This window comes from Terrapene carolina, unplaced genomic scaffold (assembly GCF_002925995.2).
Source record: "Terrapene carolina triunguis isolate 2854851 unplaced genomic scaffold, T_m_triunguis-2.0 Scaffold58, whole genome shotgun sequence".
NCBI lineage: Eukaryota > Metazoa > Chordata > Testudines > Emydidae > Terrapene > Terrapene triunguis.
The window spans coordinates 68,396,595-68,408,935 of record NW_020664409.1 but is presented as its reverse complement, the minus strand read 5'-3'; the positions used below and the strand labels follow the sequence as shown (position 1 = coordinate 68,408,935).

Sequence of the window (12,341 nt, the reverse complement as noted above, 5' to 3'; positions counted from 1 at the left end):
GTGCCTGGAGCCGGCCCTGACTTCTACAAAAAGGTTACAAAAATATGGAAACCCTGAAACTATGCCATTCACTTAAATAGTAAAGGAACTAAGGTTTCAACAGAAGGAAAAAGTGTTCTTTGAAATAAATGAAGGGGTAAATAAATGGCGTTTCTCAAGGAGTTAAAGTGTATATTGTAAAGCTGTCAGCTCTTGAAATAATCTTTGTAACTGCAGATGATACATTATTAAACATTAGGAGTACTCCGCCTGTATCAAAAGAAAGCACAAGGCAGCTCAGAAATCCCTAAATCCTTTAGATTTTACTATAAATACAACATATAGTAAATATCGGTGAAAGCCAACATAGCTAAGAGTCTGTATCCAATTAGCTTATCTGCCTTGCTTTCCACACCATTAATCTTCTTACTTAGCAGCAGATCATGGTGTTCAATTACCTGAAGTGCTTTTAGTGTGTTCAATAGATGATAAAAATAACTAAATATCGATAGTACATAAAAAATAACCAAATATTGGAGCAGGTTAATCACCTATCCAGAGTCAGTGATATGTAAGAGCAGGAGGTGAACAAGTAGCCCCATTTGTACCAGTGTATCAGGTTCATGATGACCCGATTACTGTTTATGAAATGGTAACATATAGAGTTTTTTTTCCCAAACATTTATTCCATTAGTCACAGCCTAAACCAATATAACATTCATTATTCAGAGATGTCAATAGTTACTAACAGGTTCCCAAAGGCATTTTCCTCATAGTATCTATTGCATTCATTTCTCATGCATTTTAATTATAAATTAAAAGCAGCGCAAATATTATAATCAAAAAGAGCTAAAACACTGCTACTTACTGAAACCTTTTAAAAAGAAAAGCATGTAAGTCTGCAGAAATGCTTCACAGAGTGCCTGTTTTTCCCTTTAATGAATGTAACATGTTTTAATTGTATTATATTACAGATGGTAAAAACCTACAAGAAAAAAAAATCAAAATAGACCCTTAAAAAAAGTAAAAAAAAAAAAAAAAAAATAAGAGGACTTCAGTTTCATAATGAGGTACCAGGAGTTCTGCAAGAGGTTCAGTCTCTAGGTGTGATTCTGATGTAGCAATCCATTAAGATTTATACAAACCCCAATTTAATCCACTAAAAGAACAAATAGTCTTCTTTAGCTGATTCATGTTCTTATATTTTTTTCCTCCTTAAAATTTCTCTGTTAGACAAATAGAAAAAAGAATATGTGGCCAGAATCTCAGATGCAAAAGATAAAGCTATAATCCAGATTGTATAATTAATCCAGTGAAAATGGTTTATATATTTATAATTTAATTGTTGAAATTTACCATATGTAAGAGTTAATGTGGTCTGAAGCCTCTGCTAGAAGTATTTGGCTTTTTTTGGAGTAAGGGGGAGGGAAAGTCATCTGACTTGTTAAACCAGAAAATGCATGTTAATAAAGAGGGCACTTCTAAATTTCCACTTCATTGAAAATCTGAGAACCGTGGCTCCCATCCCACAATGAGAGTCACATAAATGGACTTCTGAGCACATATGACTGATGGGGCTCCACATGGGCACAGGGGTCTGACTAGATGGGTCTCACTGCAGGATCAAAGCCTGTATATTGATTGATGAACATTACTATTATTTGTATTATGGTTGCACCTAGAGGCCCCAACTATGATCATGGCCCATTGTACTAGCCACTGTAGAAACATATAGTAGGAGACAGACCCTGCCCCAAATACTTTACATGAGTGTTCATCTATATAAAATTTATTTTTTCAATATTTTGATCTAGTATCTTAAAAATATATATTTCCTTTATGGAAACATCCTGAAGAATTTAATAGGGACTAAATCAATGAGGTTCTAAAGGTGTCTAATATGGTTATATGGAAATTGCTGAATTTATTTAATTTTTTAGAGAATGATATCCTTTTTATAGGGTTTTTTAAGTCATCCTATATAATTTATAATATGGATATAATTTTCTTTTAAAATCTATTAGGTCCAAACACCAATTTAAAAATCACCATCTATTAAAATCTGTAGTACTGTCTCAAAAATCTTCATCTGTTCAAAATTATCACCAAAAGCTTTTCTATAAAATAGTACTGGTTGGGATTTCTTTGGAAATATTTTTACCTTTCTTTATTAATCTGAAATATGCAGCTCTCTTTAGCTGAAAGGCATAAACTTGCTAAAAATGAGCACCAAGTTCAAAGGACACCTTACACTCTTTAATGTCACTTGTTAGATGAATGCATCAGGATTGCAGAGGGAATTAATTCTGGAGAACTCATGTAATCCACTGTGTAGAAGGTGCAGCACTAGGATGATTGGCCAATTAACCTTTTTCATTTCCCAGTTAGACTCTAAATGCCTTTATGACTAAACTCGACTGTAAATGCAAAATTATAAATTAATGTTAAATACTCCGGGTGTAATATAAAACATAGGACATTGCTTTGCCCCAGCCAGGAGACAGGCACTATTCCTCCATATACATTTATGTAGAAACTTAAAGTCTCTGCATAATTTTTAACGATTAAGCTAGAAGTCACTTATTCTAGGATATAAAACAAAAGTAATAATGGCAAGAAAAGCAGCCACTGGAACAGCCTGTCCATGTAGGGAGTTGCTTCAAGGCATTAACCAGAACTAAACCCTGATTAAATGTCTAATTGGCTTGAACAGTAGTGGCAAGAAAAGCCATGGGCTGTCCCTATTGACAGTAAAAGAGCAGCAGAGGTATCAAAACAGTCTCATGGGCAAGATGTTTAATAAACTGAAAGCAAGATTCACCAAAGTGAAGCAAAAACCAGAGGAGGAAAAGTCCAAGGATGAAGAGGCCCCTCCTAACCCACCACCCCAACAGCCGCCACCCACAGGGCAGGTAGAGTATTTAATCTTACACAGATCCATTAATATTATGTCTGTGCTTGGAAATCACTGATTTAATTAGATGTAGCAATAACCAAAACTTAGATTTTCCCAGAAGCTTACTGTATTGAATATCCTCATCTGTGCTAAATGACAGCTGCCTTTTGGTTTGCTCCTTGTTTTCCTTATATTGTCTTTACACTGTCACTCACCCTGGTGTAGTTGCTTTACAAACGGGCCTATCCTGAATGATTACTGGGCCATATACGGTCTTGGAAAGACAAAGTAACTTAGTAACATTCTTCATATATCATTTGGCTATGTCTTACAAAAATAGTTCCAGTTGAAATCTATAGAAAAGCTACCTTTTCGTTCCATTATAAAGAATAAATATTGGTTTAAAGTATTAACTCACTTGTGCACTGTACATTAATGGAAAATTTAAAAACTGAAGGCTATCTAAGGCCAAAAAGCATTCATTTACTTGGCTTTTTTAAATGAGAATTTTTAGTATCCAGAATTTGCTGTAACCTGCCATAACTCATAATTTCACAGGGCAAGTCATTGGGATATTGGTAACCAAAGCAAAATAAATTGTTTACAATCAGTCCAGTGCCTTTAATCTTAATTGCTGCTTTGGGAGCAAAGGAAATTCTTCCTTTATTACTTTAATTAAATGACTGTTTAACATCAAGAATCCTGTTCAGGGAACTCATTTTCTCCCACAAATAAAAACGTCTGCCCAAGTATACCAAACACTGGCAAACCACAATATTATTTATCACTCTAGGATGTGCAGTGTCACCTCCACAAGGTCACAACCTGAGTGTTGAGAGCCAGCACTAGGCATAAGCGGATTAATCAATTGCTTAGGGCCCTGAGCAGCTCATGGGGGGCCCCCTATTCACTTCTTTAGTATGTGTTGGGCGGAGGGAAATATTCTGGCTTAGGGCCCCCAATCGGCTAGCACCACCTCTGCCAGTGTTAACCATCCCTATGACATCCCTTCTGGTAGCACTGCTATAGGGGACGCACCTGCTAACAACTTCATAGTTTTGACTAAAATGGACGCTAACTGGAATGTTCAAAGATGGAAGGATATCCGGAAAATGAGGTTCATTTATTTAAAGTTCTTGAAATTGTACCCAAATGGCAAATTTTGATCAGCCCAACCTGTATTTTATCTTGACCTCCAATCAACACAAGCATGTTAAGAAGTGGAATAATTTTCTGTTTCAGGGATGCACAACAGACCTGGGCCCTAATTGATGTAACATGCTAAAAATACATATTCAGAGAGCTCTGCATATGTTCTGCACTTGTGCTCATATATCCCCCAAATGGGATGTGTTTGATCAAAAGTGGCAAGATACAGCATAGCCAAGGCCATGTGTACACCACTTAAACGGGGTATAAATTGTAAGACAAGAGTCCTGAATTCTGTGGCACTCTGATTTGGTACACAGGATATTCTGCAGCCCATCTGCCTTAGACTCCCCAGCCCTCAAGTATCTTGTCTCATCTTCAGGATTGATGAGGCAGCCTGCTCCTCTATTCTGGCATTTGGTTTCCTCTTGGGGTCGGGTAGTAGTCCACCTCTCTGGAAGTCCTCTTTTGGCAACAGATGTGCCGCCAGTGCCACATTACGTAAGCTCTCCACTTTGATCCACTGATTTTCTACTGTTCAGTTACAAAAGGCCCTACAGAACCTAAATTGTAGAGTGTATCACATATTGCAAAGTCTCTTAGATATTCCTTCCTCTGATCCCACAGGAACTGCTTATCTGGTAGGAATACATACCAATTCATATACTATTTGGATAGGCAATACACTATAGGAATTTTATATCAAAATGTAGAGGTGCATCCATCACTATTATTATCCTGATAACTCAATTATTTTATATCCTGCTGGGAGAGTGGTCATGCCGAGTTATATGTATTACCAGCAGCTGTGGATAATAATGTCCTGTATTTTATACTGAGATTTGCCCGAGGGATTGTTTTTTGTGTCCCCCCAGCCCCAAGCTGATTTTGCTTTCAGGAGCGGTGCTACTGTACCTTTAATTGACCTGAAGAATGGACAAACAAGGTTGTTTGTGTTGTGCCTTCATTTTTCTATTTCTGATATTGGTAGCCACTAGATTTCTTATAAACAGGTCTGAAAAGTTTCTTCTGACTGATACTTACCTGGGGAAAGGTTTGCACTGCAGGAAGGCGCTGATGCTGTTTCCAGCAATACAGGTCAGGCTGATTTCTCTAAAGATAGAGCAGGCAGCCTTACCCTGCTCTGGGGTTGATAGGAGGAGGAGCTAGAGGGAAAATTCCAGAGTCCACACCAAACAAAGAGGGAGTTATTTAAAAAAAAAGTAATGAGAAATTGTAAAATGCTCATGGTGAGAGAACTAGTCTATACATACTAAGAGTGAGTACTAAGAAGGAAAGCACCCAGTTACTGCCTTTCTACACTTAGGACTACCTACAGAAAATGAAGGTGTGTATATAGCAAATGTGTGAGTTTGAACATTGCCCATGTGTTTTTTGTTTTACTTTCTGCTCTTCTGTTTACTCACATCAATTATATCACTTTTCATACAAGAAACTGAGTTTCCTCATAATCTGGCATATTACAACTGGCACATCTGTTCTTAGTATAAATCTTTTTTTCTATCTACACAGTTAAATGGCCTCTCATAAAGAGGACCCACCTGGAGCACCCTCCTTCAACAAGACACACCATGTGCATCTGTCTCAGTTTCCCCAGAGTCCAACCATAAAAAGAGCACAGCCTCTTTCACTGTTCGATACAAAGGCCCATCTCTGAGCATAGTTTATTCATTTACACACACAATAGTCTGTACAAATAAAGGTACAGAAGTCTTCAATTCCTCTGTCCAGGGACATCACTTCCAGGTCACTCACCCATGAGACCACCAGCACTCAATTCCCAATTCCTTCCCACCCTTGTTCCAGGGACCCTCCACTTGCCAAGCCACCCATCTGAGAGTACCCAGTCTCATGACTCTTCTGCTCAAAACACAGTCCAAAGACTCAGCCCTTTTCAGCCACCCTGAGTGGACTCACTAGCTTAGGAAGGTCAGCAAGCTTGCCCTTCTGTTGGCCTCCTAGCCTTGCCCTTTTCAGCTATCCTACACTGGCTCCCTAGCTCTGGAAGGTCAGCAGGCCAGCCCCTCCACCAGCCGTCAATTCCTCCCTCTTCCCAGGGCGGGCCTGCAAAGTTTTCTGCTCTCTACAGACTGTCTCTCCCCAGCAGCCCTCAACTGCCATTTTCCTTGTTCCTCCAGTCTGTGCTCTCAGCTAATTAACTCTCCAGATCTCTGTCCCCTCTCAGGCCCACGTGCCCTCTTTTAAGCCTAACTGGGAGGCAGATGATGAGTCACAGGTGAACTGGACCTCACTGCCTCTTCTTAAAGGGCCGGTGTCACCCTGTGACACAGCCCTTATCACCAATGACCCAAAATTACTCTATACACACAACCAGTCCTACACACAGGCCAAGTATCTTCTGATGTGTCCACACTTCTGCCTAGTACTATCCATAACCTGGACTTCCAACTCCATCTGGAAAGATGGATTGAGTGATCCAGGTTGCAAGGTGATAGATGAATAAAAGACCAAAGCATACTGTTCATGCAAACTCTATAAAGGAAAACCATGTAAAAGGTAAAAGAAGATGGAATGTGTGAATAATATTTGTGTAACATTTTACATCTTCAGAGCATTGCACAAGTATTAACTAACATGACTGTATTCGGGGCTCACATGAGCAAAAGCCTGAAACAGAATAAACAACCTGTACAGCAAAAGACTGTATAGCTAAACTTAGCAACTGAGAAGCAAACAAAATATTCCCAGGTTCTGCTATACACCCACACTACCCTGAGAATGCACAGATTCTCTAGAATTGCAATTGTACATGTTTGTTTGTTTCCCAAGATCTCAGAATCAAACTCTCAGAATACAAAGATCCTGTGATCAAAGTTAGGGAAGAACAAACACTCGGAGTAAATTAAGAACCAATCCAACCTTTCATCGAAAACTCAAAACAAACCCAAAATTAATGTAAAAAGTTGTTAACTTTTTCAAAACAAAACAAAACCTTTTCATTTTCATATGCCCTGTGGTGCCTAGCTTTTTGTTCCCCCCTCTTGCCTCCCTCCTCCCAAAAAATGCCCAAGCCCTTACCTATAGCCATTTTAAGTTCTACTCTCTTGCTCATCCAAATTTAGTATTTTTTGATGATCAAGTAAAATATCAGTAATTTTTTCATCATCAATCACTGTGATAAATAGCGAACAAGTCAGCTTTGTGCCTGGGATGGTAAACATTTGTGATGTCTTGCAAGGAAACTTAATGATTCATATTTTAAAAAATGGATGAGGGCAGGAATCATTGGGCAGCCACCAACTTTCCCTACTGCAGGAGAATAGCCCAACATAGTTAATGAAGATACTTCCTGTTAACTGAATAATAACTGTGTCCTTGGACAAACACTTCAGTGTTAAATATATTTATCCCAGGATACAATCTATTTTATATGGTCCCTGTCACCAAAATATCTGAGTGCCTCACAGTCTTTAATGTGTTTATCCTCACAACACCTCTGTGAAGTAGGGAAGTACTAGTATCCCCATTTTGCAGAGGGGAAACTGAGGCAGACAGACAGACTGTGGACATGTCTATACTAGAGCTGGAAGGTGCAATTTCTGATTGAGCTATTGTGCTAGAAATAGAAGTGCAGCTGCACAAGCAGCCCCAAGTACACACCTGTAGTTTCAGATAGGATTGTACTTGGGGTGGCTAGCCACATCCCCACCACATCTATATTTATCATGTTAGATTGATTAGAACACATCTCCTCTAGCTGAAATTCACCCCTGACAATTTTAGTGCAGACATACCCTCAGTGACTTGCTCTAGTTCAGCTAAGAAATCTCTGGCAGAGAACTGAATTAAACCTGGATCTCCCTAGTCCTATAGTAGGGCCATAACCACGTGACCATTCTCTCTCTCTCTCTCTATATATATATATAATATACCTTCAAGTACGCATATAAATATATGTTCTAGTATTTGGGGGGGCTGTGTGTGTGTGAGATACATATATATATCCATACATCATGCATACATCAGCAGTGAAAAGAAATATTATAAGAGTAAAGATTGTTAAAAGAGACAAATGCAGTTAAGTAATGAATTTTCACACTTTATGCCTGAACCATATTTTTTCCTAAAATACATCTTAAATTCTTCTGTTTGCTTCCGTAAGGGTGAAAATAAAAACAAAAATGAGCCACAGAAAGGCGAGACTGCTAATACTGCACAACCAGAACCAAAGCAACAAGGTCAGTAACATTCCATTTACCTGAACCAGAACTGTACCTGAACAATATTCAGATAGTATAGAGCAGCAGACAACGTGCATTTGAGTATCAAAGTTCCTCTGAAAAATCGAGTGTTTTCCCCACAGGGTCCCCAGTTCTGCCAGGTGCTGATCTCCTCCTGTGAGGGGTTAAGCCTCTTCAATTCCCATTGACCTCAAACTGGTAACAATCCATTACAAAATTCTATTCTTTACTGACACTGTCTTCTCTTTCCTTTCCTTTTATCTCACTGGCCTTTCAGATTTTGGCAGCTATTCCTCCACTCCAATCCCCTTGTGTTCTTAGCCCCCATTTTTCTTCCTTTATGCCCCATCTTTAGATGATCTCCGCTATTCGTATGGATTTAATAAATACCTCTACAGTGATGATTCACATATACCTCATCACTCCAGATCTCTCTCCTTGGCTTCAGCCTCATTCCTTTTATGCACAATGTAGCTTCATTTTAAAGCATTTGTGTTTCTCAACTTGAGAAGGAGTTCTGCATATCCCTTAAATGTACTTATGGTCATGTTTCATTTAAAAACTAATCTAATGGCACAATAGGTAGATATCATTTCCCGTTCTGAATTCAAATCACGTGTTGAGCTCACACAAAAATCAAGTTAGTGGTGTGCATAGTGGATATTTATCCATATCACAGACCCACCTCACAGTCTGGTATTATTGGCAGACTCTATTCAAAAGATGTCCAGGACTGTAACGTATGAGCATAAAGCCAGAAAGGATTGAGGATCACTGGAAGAACAGAATATGGAACGATGCAAAATCCCTATTTGCATTTTGTGTAATTTTAAACAGCGTTACTAATTCCTTCTGTGGAGGAACAGAACAGGGGGGCCTCCTTTCCGAGAGCACCACCTCTGCGGAAACCACCGAGCATCCCTCTACACCCACCTCTCGGAAGTTGAGAAAGTAGGCAAGGGGAGGAGGGAGGACTGACCCCAACCCCAACACCCTAGCTCGTGATCAGCTCGTGATCGCCCCAACCCCAGCTTGTAATTTGTTTCCGAGCTCGTGTTCACCCCATGCCCTGCTTATGATTGGTCCCTAATTTCTTAACTCATGACGTATTGTTTGTACCTTGCTTGTGGTTTAATGAAATAAAAAGCCCGTGCGTGTAGGGCTCGGGGTGCTAGCTTTCGAGCTGCACCCCAGTGCGCACTGGTTTGTATGTCAATAAACTGGCCTCAGGCTCTGAGTCTGTGAACTAAAATCACTGCGTGGATGATTCTTTCCACAACAATTCTTTTCATGACAATTTTTTTTTTAATTTGAAGGAAAAAACAATCGAGTCATTCCATGCTCTCATTCTGCTCTGAAATAGCTGTAGAACTAAGCCATGAATTAATAAACAAAATCTGACATACATTGACCGTAGCAGTAAGCAACAATTGTAAAACAAAATCTAACATGTTATGTGGCTCTTTAGCAACATTAAATCACCGATGCTATTCCATGAAAAAATGAAATATTGATCCAGGCAAATGCCTCTTTTGCCATCCAAAAGCTGATCTTATTTTTGCAGATGAATTTATGCAAGACCCTATTCATTACAGTACTGAGTTACCATTTCCCTGTCAAAAATAAATAAAGGGATAGCATAGAAGGGAACTACAACATAAAATGCATTTTATCCATGTTGCTATAGCTCAGCAGTGCAACTATATCTTCATCCAATGTGTTCACATTCAGCTGCTCCCCTCCTCCCCCCACTCCCCCATAATGTTCTGGAGGATGCTTAAGGACAAATTTTCAGCCAGCCTCAAGTCATGTTTTAGTTTTGCAAATGCATATTTTTACCCCAGACAGGTACTCTAGTTGTGCAATCCTTGATATATACACCAAATAGGGATTGTGTGTGTGTCATGAACTCATGACTGTACATAGATAGAAAACCTGGGCAATTCAGTACCACAAGCATATGCCCCTACCACGTAAAGTACAGGAGTAGCTCCATTAGTTGTAAGTAGTAGACTGCTATAAGACCTGATCCAATGCCCACTGAAGTCAATGGAAAGGCTCCTATTAACTCTAACAGGATTTGGGACAGGTCCATAGTCACTGGGAACAGCTGTTGGACAGAGTAGAAAGTCTAGAAAGTCTGTGGGAAGCATGTAATGACAGGATAGATGCTTGGCACTTTACAGTTGTCTGTACTGAATATTTAGATACTCATGGGGAGTTATGATTACCATGATAGGGCTAGGGTTACACCCAGCTCAACAGATCTAAAAGTTAAAGGTTAAGCAGAGAAAACAGTATCTGGGATTTCTGATTTGTACACAGGGTTTCTGGTACAATCAAAATAAAATAGATAAGCAAAGTCTCTGGCCACATTCCCTTCATGCAACTGAATAGCCTTTAAACACAAATTTGACTGGGCTCTGGAGACTCAGCATGGCTGCAGGCAAGTCACATGGACCTCTCCTGCATCTATTGGCACATCCTCCTGCAGCCAGGACCAGCCACCATCTCCTCCCTGCCTTCTGGTGCCTTCTGGGGCAGCGCAGTGTTGCAGCACAGCTGGGTACTCAGCAGGATACATATTTATAACCTTTTTCATTAGTACTTGGCTACTCACTTCACTCAAGAACACCTGGTATATTCAGCTTCCTCATTGACTATCCATTACCATATCCTAATCCCTTTGATTACCTTCTATATAACTCACTTGATCTGTAATTAATTCTCTGTATTTTTGATCCATAACCAATTCTCTTCCTGTTTGACTTGCTTTGTAATTAATTCTCTGCATAACTGATCTGCTCCATAACTGATTCATTCCTTAACTGATTCCCTACATCTGTTTATCTGCTTAACTGATTCCGAGTCACCTAATTGCAGATTCTCTGCATTATTGATTCATGTTGCTGTTGCTTTGCATATTTACTGCCTGCCATAACTGATTGACCATACTACTGCTTCACTGGTTCTTTGAACTATTATTCAATAGCACCTTTGATTGTTTCACAGCATAATTGATGACTAGTCTCTATCCGCTGGTCATTCTCTCCACTCAGATTCTGTTTCAGTTTCTTCCCTCCTCCCACACTTCTTCTCCATGTCTCCCACAAAACTATTTACAAACCTGTATGCCTCTCACTCACCTTCTCCCTCTCTTCTTCCAGTGACCTCTGCCCCAGCCCGGTTCCTACCTCCGTCTCTACTCTTCTCCTTCAACACCTTAATCCTGCTGACCCTTCCTCTCCTCTCACCTCATACCCATTCCCAAACTCTGACCTTCCCTCCTTCTCCTCCCATTGGAATACTTATTCTATATCTTAAAACATTACCTCCATCCACGACTTCTTAAGACTGGAAGGGACTTTATCGGTCCATTATGGGTCATCAGGTCCAGTCCCCTGCTATTGTAGGCTACCCCATCATATAATCCCATTAATAAATTTAGTCTACATATTAAAACTAGTTAGTTGTTTGCTTCCTACTCCTATTGCCAGGCTGTTCTAGAATCTCACTCTTCTGATGGCTAGGAACAGGGCTGGCCCTAAACTAAATGGCACCTCAGGTGAGGAGTGTCCTTGGCACCCCCTTGCCCCATTTGTTAAACGTTTGAATACCTTATTTTTATTGCATTTGTCCTTTTTTAGTCGCTACTTACACTCTTCAAGTCTTAAAACACAAGAACACTTTCACAATTACACAGTAAAATAAGATTCACAATATCGCAGCTGGGCTCTCACTTCACTTCACTTTGTTCTGATATCTCACTGACTGACTGGTGACACCCTGCCCCTTATTTGCCCGTGAGGGCATGGCTGACAACATTCTAGGAGGTTCAAAGAAAATGTAGTTCTCTGAAAGTCTGGAAGGTTCCACAAGATTCTACAAAGGTCCAGAACATTCTAGAAGATTAGTGAAAAATGAGTCCGCATATGGGATACCTGAAATATTTTACTTCAAACGTTGTATTTTCCCTTTTGTCACTAACAACAAAAACAGCACTTCAAGCCCAGCCTCCCCATCCCAACCCAGCACTGCAGTCAATCGCCTGGGTCGCCTGCCCCTAAATCCTGGCTAGGAACCTTCTAATTTCC

General features: G+C 39.8%; 1 protein-coding gene across 1 annotated transcript in view; it reads left to right on the top strand.

Moving 5' to 3' along the window:
• Positions 1-2,771: 2,771 nt before the first annotated feature.
• CNGB3 (cyclic nucleotide gated channel subunit beta 3) overlaps positions 2,772-12,341 on the top strand; it is a 116,703-nt gene continuing 107,133 nt past the window's right edge. Inside the window, exons 1-2 of the mRNA XM_029913349.1 lie at positions 2,772-2,891; positions 8,169-8,244. Coding sequence (XP_029769209.1) covers positions 2,772-2,891; positions 8,169-8,244 — 196 coding nt within the window. The remainder of the gene's footprint in view (positions 2,892-8,168; positions 8,245-12,341) is intronic.